The sequence below is a fragment of the Schistocerca americana genome, chromosome X (assembly GCF_021461395.2).
Source record: "Schistocerca americana isolate TAMUIC-IGC-003095 chromosome X, iqSchAmer2.1, whole genome shotgun sequence".
In the NCBI taxonomy this organism is placed as follows: Eukaryota; Metazoa; Arthropoda; class Insecta; order Orthoptera; family Acrididae; genus Schistocerca; species Schistocerca americana.
In genome coordinates, this window is record NC_060130.1 from 759638022 (window position 1) to 759650163 (window position 12142).

A 12142-nucleotide genomic window follows, 5' to 3' on the forward strand; every position below is an offset into this window, starting at 1 on the left:
TGTTATGCATCTGGTGGAACAGTGATGGTGTGGTGTACCACACCACACTTCCACAAGGTGTTACTGTTACTGCTGAAATTTCTTATCAATAACTGAGACATCTTACAGGTGCAATCCAAAAACAACAATGAGAAAGACTGTGTGAATGGATGCTACTCTGCAAAATACTTGCACGAATCCTGCTACACTGACAAAAAACACTATACAGGAGTTGGGTCAGGAAGTCATTCTGCACCCACCTTATTCTCTTGATCTTGTGCCCTCAGATTTTCATCTTTTTCACTCTCTATCAAACAACCTTCAAGGAACTTCCTTTCCAGATGAAAAGGCACTCTGAACATGACTCAACAAGTTCTTTGCCCTAAAACCAAGTCATTACTACAGTCACAGAATGAAACTGTTACGCCAACATTGGCAGATTGTTGTAGATAGTGAAGCAGAATGTATCATTTATGACTAAAGTCTCTGTTATATGTATCTATTGTGTTTATTAAACTTATGGACAAACCCTACGAACTTATGCATCAACCCAATACATACACTATAAATAAAATGGACCAGAGTACAGGCTATTATGGTAAATCATATTCAGTCTCCTGATACCCATGATAATGTTTATTTAAACTGGCATTTTAATAAAACATTTCATTGCTCTGTTTCTGCTGACTCAATCATTCGTAGGGTGTGTCCCTGATGTCTATATTGTGGAGTTTGTAAATTAATGTATTGTGATCAATGGTATCAAAAGATTTGGGCAGGTCAGTGTGTAGACTGGTGATAGGCTTCCCATTTCATATTATGAAGCACTTTATTTAAAAATCCAGGAAAGTCAGTGACAGCTGATCATTGTTTCTAAAGCCAAATTCTCCAATGGAAAGGAGCTGATGTTTGCACAAGAAATCTCAGATTTTTTTGGAAACATTTTTCTAGTTCTTTTGAGAAACTAGATAATAATGCAAAGTATCTAATGTGTCATAGCTTCTTTCTTCCTTCTCTTGAATAGCAGCTTGAGTTTTAGTTTCTTTAATCAACATGGGAATGCTCCAGTTGATAATGAACTGTTAAGGCTATCAGTTGCTCCAACGTTAATGCCTAGAGATTCATGGGTGACACAGGAACTGAAATTGCTTGCAGCAGAGCAAAAGCAGAAATTCTGAACTCTGTTTTACAAAATCCCTTTAGAAATGACAATCTGAAAACACTAACAAAGGTTATTTCTCATGATGCATCAGTGGTATTGAGAAATAGTTGACATCACTAATGTTTAACATAGCTGTAGAGTCCAATGGAATACCTATATGATTCTGTAAGGACTCTGTGGCTGAGTTAGTCCCTCTCTTAACCCGAACACAAAAGACAATACTCAGTATTTGAAAGAAACCATAGGTCACACCAGTCTACAAGAATGGTAGTGGTTTGCAAAGTGTAGATGTAGAACTGTCACATAAATGGGGCAGTGGTTTAGTAATAAGGCCACCACAGTTCTTAACAATAAAATAAAAGATAATTTTACCTGAGATGCTGCCTATACCTGTGGAATTTTTGGACTCTAAGTGCACAACTGTTATTAAATTTTATTCTTATTAGCCATAAGAACAAAGAGAGAAGCAGGGTTATTGTCTGAGATACTTGAGTCCACTGAGTAATTGTTTATTACATTTGAAAAATATTTATTAAACATGTCCACAGTATTTTGTATGTATTTTTTACACTTTTATAATCTAACTGCACATTGATATTTTTGAGAATATTGTTGCCTATCAGTTGTTTTACAATATTCTATAGAGCTTTCACTTGTTACTGGCAATTCTTACGTGATCATCATTGCCATTCTCTCTGCCTCATCAATAGGTTTAGAACTTTTATGTTTTGAAATATTACTGTGTCTCCTGATGCAGTTATGGGCATTTTTCAGATTTTTAAGGAGAGTAGTCACATTTCCATATGAACTTCTGTAAAATTTCTATTATAGATACCTTGAAGACATGCTCTGTATCTAGATTTTCAGTTAATTTTAGCTGGTGGTATATCAATTTCATTTTTCTTATTTGGTATGGACTGAACAATCTGATTGATTGAGATAAAATTTGACTCACTGATTGATGCTGACATATCTGACTGACCACCTTTCTGTGCAGAATGCAAGACTACTATGAGTGTTAAGGAAAGGGAGGGGAAGGGGGGGGGGGGGGGAGGATTGTCTTCTTATGTAGCTATCAAAACACCTCACTTCTTGCTATTGGATGTCTCTAATTTATATGCTGCTTTATTTTTACTGTTCTTATCTGTTGTGAATTTGACTGTATTGTAATTTTATTTTATCTCAATTTCAGTTCAAAATAAAATGTTCAAATGTGTGGGAAATCTTATGGGACTTAACTGCTAAGGTCATCAGTCCATAAGCTTACACACTACTTAACCTAAAGTATCCTAAGGACAAACACACGCACCCATGCCCGAGGGAGGACTCGAACCTCCGCTGGGATCAGCCGCACAGTCCATGACTGCAGCACCTTAGACCGCTTGGCTAATCCCACTTGGCTCAATTTCAGTTCTATTGCCTGTTGCTGACTTGTTGCATCTAGGGGTCTCACTGTTTGAAGTTACAGTAAACACATCTGATGATAACATATTTGTGGCTTGGCCATCAAATTTTGGAAAAGACGTGGAACTTTTTGGGTACCACACATTTTGGGTGTCCTGTGGTAGTTATGCTTCCCAGATACATTCTAGATTATTTTGCACAGGGCCACAGCTGAATAATAGTTCTCCATATGATGCTTATTCTGGTGGTGTTATATTAATTTCTGCCATTGTGACTGGATGATTTCATACTGCTTCTTGTTTTTCTTCTATTGGTAATATGTCAATATTTTGAGCAATTGCTTACAGTACCACTTGAAGCACAGCGTTCTCAAACTTACTAAGCATTTCCATTATAATTATGTTTTTTTCCCAAATAACTTCTGTGCATTACATGCTTTGTAAAGTGGTTTTCTTCTATTGAATTTAAGGGGAGACGGAAGGCAAGTGGGCTTCAAAAATTCGATTTTTAGATTTTAGCATATTTGAAATGCCTGGTCTTTCCTGCATGAATCAGTTTTTGTTTTATATGTAGGGAATTTAGAAAATATGAAGAAAGCTGTATGGGCTATCTTTATCTATAAGCTTTCCACAAAGGAAAATCCAGTGCATGGTCTTTGCCTGAATGATCCTGACACTTGGTGCAAGTACAGGAGAAGTGCCAGATATGACCACAAACATTCTTTACCTGCGTCAGTAATGAATGAAATTAAACCCATATTCAGAGACCTTGTTGAAGAAATGCCTTCATGGGAAAACCCAAAATTTAAATGAATGTGTAAATTCTGTCATTTGGAACTGGTTACCGAAAACTGTATTTGTTCAGCTTACAACGCCCAAATTTGGTGTCTATGATGTTATTTTATGCTTCAATGATGATGTAATTAGAAAACTGGATGTTTTGGAATTATTGGGCATAAAATCTAGAGGAAATGCTGTAAAATCCTTGGTGCAAATAGATAAAGAGAGAATTTGCAAAGCAGATATTGCTAATTTAAAATGCACGAAAGAAGCCAGACAGTAAAGAAGAGGGACCAAGAGCTGAAAAGAAGATCAGTATGATTCAGATGATGCTCAGTATGGTGCAGGAAAATATTAGTGGTAAGTAATTCTCATCAATAAATATACTAGAATTGCAATATTAAACTTAAAATGGATTCTTCTGAAAACTACATCTTTTTACTTTCATGTACCATTATATGATAAACTAATGGGGTTATAAACATGATATTTGGTCAATTTGTACTGCAGATGGTAATAAGTTATTACAAGTAAATTGAGAACCACCAAACAATCAGAAACTGTTTTATAATAATTAATGTACAAAAAAAGTTAAATTTTACTAGTGAAAGAATAATTTTTTTCCTTCAAAATCATAAGAGGTATTACGTTCATTTTACTTGTAAAAAAAAGAACAATTTTTTTCCTTCAAAATCATAAGAGGTATTACGTTCATTTTACTTGTAAATTGAGGCATATATGTTATATATATGCAGTACAAATTTCATTGTTTTATTACTTATAGTTCCCATGAAAAGTGTACCTATTCAAAGGGTAAAATAGCATTGGCAGAATAGGGATAAAAATTGCCTTCCATCTCCCCTTAAACCAAGAAATTTTACATTTTGGTATGCACTGAGGTAAAAAATGTGTCACATACACAACAAATAAAAGAGCAAGCAGGAGCTGTCAGTAATACTCAGGTGATTGATGTGAAAACATTTCCGATGTGATTACAGCTGCACAACAGGAATTAACAGACTTTGAAAGTGAATGCTAGTTCAAACTAGATGCCTCTGACATTTCATTTTCGAAATTGTTAGTGAGTTCAGTATTCTGAGATCCACAGTGTCAAGAGAGTGCTAAGAATAGCAACTTTCAGCCATTACCTCTCACTGTGGATAACACAGTTGCAGAAGAGCAGCATTTGCGTAGAGTTGTCAGAGCTAACAGACAAGTAACACTGCATCAAATAACCACAGATATCAATATGGGATGTAGAACAAATGTATCTGTTTGCACAGTGTGGCAAAATTTCGCATTAACGTGCTATGGCAGCAGATGGCCAATACGAATGCCTTTGCTAATAGCACAACATCACCTGCAGTGTCTATCCTAGGCTTGTGACCATATCATTTGGACCTTTCATGATTGTAAACACATGACCTGGGCAGAGGAGTCCCAGTTTTAGTTGGTAAGAGCAGATGGTAGGGTCTGAGTGTGCTGCAGGACCCATGAAACCATGGAACCCAAGTTGTCAACAAGGAAATGTGCAAGCTGATGGTGCCTACATAATCGTGTGGGTTATGTTTACATGGAATGGACTGTGTCCTCTAGTCCAACTGAACTGATCGTTGACTGTAGATAATTATGTTCAGCTATGTGAAGATCATTTGCAGCCATTTAGGGACTTTATGTTCCCAAACAACAATGGAATTTTTATGGATGAGAATGTGTCATGATGCCAGACCACAATTGTTTGTGACTGGTTTGAAGAACATTCTGTACAATTCAGGTGAATGGTCTGGCCACACAGATTTCCCAAGATGAATCCCATTGAACATTTATGGGATGTAATCAAGAGGTCAGTTCATGCAAAAGACCTACACAGGCAACACTTTCAAAATTGCGGGTGGCTTTAGAGGCAGCATGGCTCAGTACAGCAGCAAGTGACTTGCAGCAACTTGTTGACTTCAGTTCACATCAAGGTGCTGCAGTACACCGGGCAAAAGGAGGTCCATCGTAATATTAGGATGTATCCCATGACCTCTGTCACCTCAGTGTAATTTACATACTTATTTATTGTTCTGTTGAATGCTAAGAAAAATCACTTCCTCATAAGAGAATTTTTGTAGCACTTGACACAATTCTCTGGCTGCATTTTATAACCCATTTTGACATATCATTGAACGTCAGGAGGAAGAATTTCTACTGTTTGACTGTGACCTCTTAGCCCAGAAGTTTTAATTAATGAAGACGCCACCTGTGAAAGCCCACATGTTATGATCATTTTGATATATATCATGAAGTAAGTACACAGCAAATAAAGGTGTACAAGCTAGAGCTCTGCTTACCTCAGTCCAGCACTAAATATCCCAGCAACAAAAACACCGGGAAATCCTGGATAGTCACTCAAGGTGTCCATTATATAAAGAGGAAAAAGCTGATCTGGTTTCTTCACCATCTGTGTTTAAAGAGAAAACAGAGGAAAGAAAGAGCTTGGCTTTCAGTTTGACTCAGTGATCAATAATGTGTTATTTCCAGTCTCATATTTTCATTTATATTTTAACTACATTGATATGAAGACTTATGTGATCAGTTAGTGCTTTTGATAAGGTAACTAAGTCAAGTGCTATTGACAAAATAAACAAACACTTTGCTAATTGATAGAATGTCTACACTGAAACAACATATAGGGATAAGACCACCACAATGGAGAAGTAAAACACCAGATTATGATTATGTGAAAGTGTAGATCCACATTAATGTGGCACATTATTGAACGCTGCTCATATGCCTGGAACAGCTATAAAATGTGAATAATTGACAAAAGAGAAGAAATTCACAAAAGCCCTAAATAATTTGTGTTAGATTTACATGGATGAGCCAAAACATTATGACCACTGGGCACTATGAAATTAAATGACACCTGTTGGTTTTGTGAGCTCGTGGTGTGGTAAGCAATATACAGGATGATTATAATTAACATTAAACTTTCAAAATATTGTAGAAATAACGCCACTGGTCAGAATGACATCAAATTGCCATGGAATATTATTGGGATATGTGGAAAACGTATGGTATAAGAAAAAAAAGTGGTGTGAAAATTGATCAATAGATGGCGCTGTATGTGTCAGACTATGTAAATGAAAACACCCCCATATGACTCATTGAAGTTGGTATAAACACACCAGGTACATGGCTTTTCCTCCTTTCACATCTGTGACATTTGGCATGACTATCTCAATGCAGGATTGCACTCTGCAAGTAAAGCTGTATTACAAGAATGATGACTGCACATACGTTGCTCTGCAGAAGTTCCAGACATTGAATGGTTTGAGAAAAGGTTTTGGTCCAGTGACTGCTGTGGGTCTGGAGAAAATGATTCGGAAATTCAAAAAGACCAGTTCTTTTGATGTGCAACCTGGTAGAGGGAGGAAACAAATTGATTTGACATCAGTGGAAGCAGTGGCCACAGTATTGCAGGAGGAGATGAGTGACGGTGTGCAAACATGTAGTGCATGGAGAATTGACCAAGCATTGGACATACCCATGAGCACAATTCGTAAATTCTTACGAAATATCCTTCTTTGCTATCCATTTGAAATCACCCATGTGCATGAGTAGCTTACTGTTGACCTGCCAGCAAGAGAGACCTTTGCTTTAGAATTTCTTGCTTGCATGGAAGTGGGCAATGATTGGCCATGGAAGATTTTGTGGACAGATGAAGCCCACTTCCATCTGACAGGGTATGACAATACGCAGAATTGACAAATATGGGCAATGGAAAATCCACAAGCAACTCAACCAGTACCACTTCATCCTGAAAAGATCACTGTGTTGTGCAGGTTTACAGCAGAATTTACCATACGGCCATATTTTTTCAAAGAGACAGATGCTTCTGGTCCTGTTACCTGTACTGTCACTGGTAAGCACTATTAGTGTCTTTTGCGCAACCACGTCATTCCAGCTCTCCAACAGTGTGGATGGGATCATATTTGTACAATATGGCACACCTCTGTACATTGCAAATCCAGTTAAGCAGTTAATGAAGCACCATTTTTGGAAATGCTAGAATTATCAGCCGCCATTTCCCTACAGCCTGGCGGTTCCGATCACCTGATCTTAATCTGCGTGACTTCAGGCTGTGGGGATATCTGAAAGATGTTGTGTTCAGTGTTCCAACTTCAAACTTAACTACAATGAAGGCACACATTGTGCAACACATTCTGAATGTGACCCCAGAAGCACTTAGATCAGTTGTGGAACATGCTGTTTCTCAATTTAAACTTGTTGCAGAAAATAGTGGACAGCATATTGAACATGTTTTGCGCCAGTCATATGAAATTTAATAATCCAATTTGATTTTGATTGACGCTTTTTATGCAGTTTCTGGCCTCAGGATTATTAAAAACCAATGTGAGTGATGCTTTTTATGCGGTTTTTGGCTTCGGACAATTAAAAACCAATTTTTCCCCATCCCGTGTGATGTGACCTTGCCTGGGTGGATGGGCTTACGTAGCTAACAGTAAATTATGATGCTTACAGTGCCATCTATTGCTACGTTTTGTAAGTATTTATTTTTCTTCTGCCATACGTTTTCCCCCTTCTCTGATAATATTCCGTTGCAATTTGATGTCATTCTGACTAGTGGTGTTATTTCTACAGTGGTTTGAAAAATTAACTTTAATTATAATCATCCTGTATACAGGCAGGGCAGAAATGAATGGGGAACTGTTCTGGCAATGATATTAACTACAAATGGGGAAATCCGTTGTCATAAGCAACTTTGACAAACTATAGATTTTCACCACCCTTTGCCTGGGTATGAGCATATCAAAACGGTGAAGATAATTGGTTGTTCACATTCTGCTGTTGTGAGCATCTATGGAAAGTGGTTGAGAGACAGTAAAATTGTGAGTAGGTGACAATCAGCTGGATGTTCACACCTCATCATAGCCATTCAGTGCATGCTACTGCACATATGCTTTGCAGCAAATGACCACTATGTATCCCCTTGTTTATCCAGTGGCATCATCAGTTACTTTTGCAGTGGGCCTGGGATCATTGAGACTGGTTTAGGGATAAATGAAAACATGTAACTTGGTCAGACAAATCACATTTCTTGTTGCACCTCTTCAGAAGCCATATCCACATAAGATGTCATCCAGGTGAATGGCTGCTTAAAACACACCCTGCCAAAGATGTAGGCTGGTAGAGGTAGTATGTGCTTTGAGGGACATTCAGCTATGTTTCCATAGGACCTGTGGTAATGATCAAGGGTTCCAAGGCAGCTGTGGACTACATGAACATTACTGCAGACCACCCACATTCCTTCATGTTGCATGTCTTCCCTGATGTTGATGGTATCTTCCAGCATGATAATTGCCCATGTCACAAGGTCATAATGCTGCTACAGTGGTTTAAGGTGCACAATAGTGAATTCATATTTATATTTTGGCCACCATATTCACCTGATCTGAATGCAATGGAACACATGTTGGGTGTTATCAGGTGCCAGCCACATGCCCACAAATTACCAGACCATAATTGACAGGAATTGTGTGACCTGTGCAAAAATATCTGGTGCCACATACTTCCAGAAACATACCAATGACTTGTTGAATCTTTACCATGTAACTGATGACCACAGATGTTAAGTCCCATAGTGCTCAGAGCCATTTGAACCATTTTTACCATGTATAATTATTTCTGTGTTGCATTACAGACACACAGTTAAGCAAGTGATCATAATGTTTGGCACATCACTGTATTTATTTAGCATTACAAAATTATACAGATACTCAAAAATCCAATAGAGGACTGTACAAGATCATCATCTGGTCACTCTGTGTCCATCTTTGTGTTAAAAGGAAATATGAAGAAAAAGTTACAATAAAGTAACATATATGCCTCATTAATGTACAGCTGCATAAGATTTAAATGTGAGTCAGTCATAAAATAGTGTAACAGCTCAAACATTAACATTTAAGACTTCAGCCCAGCAACCAAAATCAAGTCACGGCTACCATCCAATGCACTGCCAGCTCAGCAGCATCATCAGACATGGATTCCACAGTTGGTGCTTCCACATGAGGGACATCATGTGGACTCTCATCACATGACCAACCAACCTACAAGATTATGCCACAACAGGCCATTGACCATGCTTCAGATGTTTCAATGCAGCCTCAATACAGAGGGCCTTCCACAACTGTCAGCACCTGAAAATGGGATTTAAACCACCAGAACCAACCTGTCAGCAAGTCATCATACCTGTCAGCAAGTCATCATAGCTAAGCTGTCTGATGATGCACAGTCTGTGTCAGTTGTCACTGTGTCTATGACACTGTCTCCGCTGGACCACAAATGAACGATTGCTGTCTGAGTATCCTACCCAGCCACAGGGACATCATCTCACTGCTGCACCACAACTCCACAGCCATCAACTACCACCTGCCAGCATGTTGTGGTAGCCAGACCACCAGAACCATCCAAGGGAAAGGCCTGTGTCAGCACACCTGCACTACTGTGCTGGGGTCTGAGGATCACCTTTCATTGCCTGAAATCTGTCTGTTTCACATGTGCTGAACTATGCCTGTTCAGTTTTCATCATTAAAGTATTCTGTCAATTGACTGGCTGCCTTCTTTGCTCACTCAATCGCCAACCTGCAGCAGAGAACTACTTACCCACTCGTACCCTGCAGTAAACTCATATTACAATATTGGTATCAGAAGTGGAAAGTCAATTCAAAACTCGAAGAAAACATGGGTCTATTGCTCTATAATGTTATTCTTGGTACACAAATGCCCACACTTTTTGAATTATGTCAACCTACTCCAGAGGAGGAAGCAGCCTCTGCTCAGGACTTTATTGGTGCTCCCTGCCGCCATTGGATAAGCTGCTGCCAGCAGAAAGTCATATACTCCCAGCTCACTTATTTGTTACATAGTTTAACTCTTAATTTCTTTGCGTGTTTTTTGGTACTTGCATTGTTTAATTCATAAATTTTGGGCGTATTATAGTATTTGAGAGTTGTAGCATCGCGTTTTAGTACCTGAATAGTGTAAATTCGCGTAGGCATTTGTCTTCTGTTTTTGTTTTGAACGGCCAGTGTCGGTTGATCACAACCAGTGTGCTCCCTGCCGCCGTTGGATAAGCAGCTGCCAGCAGAAAGTCGTATACTCCTAGCTCACTTATTTGTTACATAGTTTAATTCTTAATTTCTTTGTGTGTTTTTGGTACTTGCGTTGTTTAATTCATAAATTTCGGGCGTATTATAGTATTTGAGAGGTGTAGCATTGCATTTTAGTACCTGAATAGTGTAAAATCGCATAGTCTCCTTCCGCCGCCAAGCAGTGTGTCAGCAGTGCGCAAGTAGCAGCATTACTGCATTTACTAGACAATCTTGCATTTTAATAGCCGTTTAAATTTTGTGTCGATTTGTTTGTGCTCTCTGCAGATTAGTTCAGACGTTCTTTGCACAACAGTTTTTAGCATGGATAGGGACTGCAACTGCTGTGTTCATATGCAGGCTGAGTTGGCATCCCTTCGCTCCCAGCTTCAGGCAGTGTTGGCTTTGGTCACACAGCTTGAAGCTGTTGCCAATGGGCATCACTGTGGGGGTCCGGATGGGGGTTTGTCGAGGACGGCCAGCTTGTCCCACGCATCCCCCGATCGGACTACGACTGTGGTTGCCCGGGATAGTGCCCACATTGAGGCTGATCCCTCACCTGTGGTAGAGTGGGAGGTCGTCTCATGGTGTGGCAGGGGGCGAAAGACATTCCAGAGGGCTGAACGGAAGGCCTCTCCAGTTTGTCTGATGAACCGGTTTCAGGCTCTGTCTCAGGCTGACACCGATCTTAGGCCGGACATGGCTGCTTGTCCTGTTCCAGAGGTTGCCCCTCAGTCTGCAAGATCCAGGCAGTCGCAGAGGGTGTGCTTACTGGTAGTTGGGAGCTCCAATGTCAGGTATGTAATGGGGGCCCTTAGGGATATGGCAGCAAGAGAGGGGAAGAAAACCAATGTGCACTCCGTGGGCATACCGGGGGGAGTCATTCCAGATGTGGAAAGGGTCCTTCCAGATGCCATGAAGGGTACAGGGTGCTCCCATCTGCAGGTGGTCACTCATGTCGGCACCAATGATGTGTGTCGTTATGGATCGGAGGAAATCCTCTCTGGCTTCCGGCGGCTATCTGATTTCGTGAAGACTGCCAGTCTTGCTAGCGGGATGAAAGCAGAGCTCACCATCTGCAGCGTTGTCAACAGGACTGACTGCGGACCTTTGGTACTGAGCCGAGTGGAGGGTATGAATCAGAGGCTGAGACGGTTCTGCGACTGTGTGGGCTGCAGATTCCTCGACTTGCACCATAGGGTGGTGGGGTTTCGGATTGCACTGGATAGGTCAGGAGTCCACTACATGCAGCAAGTGGCTACACGGGTAGCAGGGGTTGTGTGGCGTGGACTGGGCGGTTTTTTAGGTTAGATGGCCTCGGGCAAGTACAGAAAGGGCAACAGCCTCAAAGGGTGCGGGGCAAAGTCAGGACATGCGGGGACCAAGAAGCAATCGGTATTGTAATTGTAAACTGTCGAAGCTGCATTGATAAAGTACCAGAACTTCAAGCACTGGTAGAAAGCACCGAAGCTGAAATCATTATAGGTACAGAAAGCTGGCTAAAGCCAGAGATAAATTCTGCCGAAATTTTTACAAATGCACAAACGGTGTTTAGAAAGGATAGATTGCATGCAACCGGTGGTGGCGTGTTTATCGCTGTTAGTAGTAGTTTATCCTGTAGTGAAGTAGAAGTGGATAGTTCCTGTGAATTATTATGGGTGGAG

At 40.0% G+C, this 12142-nt stretch overlaps 1 protein-coding gene across 3 annotated transcripts in view; it reads right to left on the reverse strand.

Annotated features, from left to right (window-relative positions):
• Window positions 1–12142, reverse strand: part of LOC124555441 (sodium-coupled monocarboxylate transporter 1-like) — a 370650-nt gene that overhangs the window by 19659 nt on the left and 338849 nt on the right. For all 3 annotated transcript variants that reach the window (XM_047129349.1, XM_047129351.1, XM_047129350.1), the window contains exon 10: window positions 5658–5767. In XM_047129349.1, the coding sequence (XP_046985305.1) occupies window positions 5658–5767 (110 nt within the window). The remainder of the gene's footprint in view (window positions 1–5657; window positions 5768–12142) is intronic.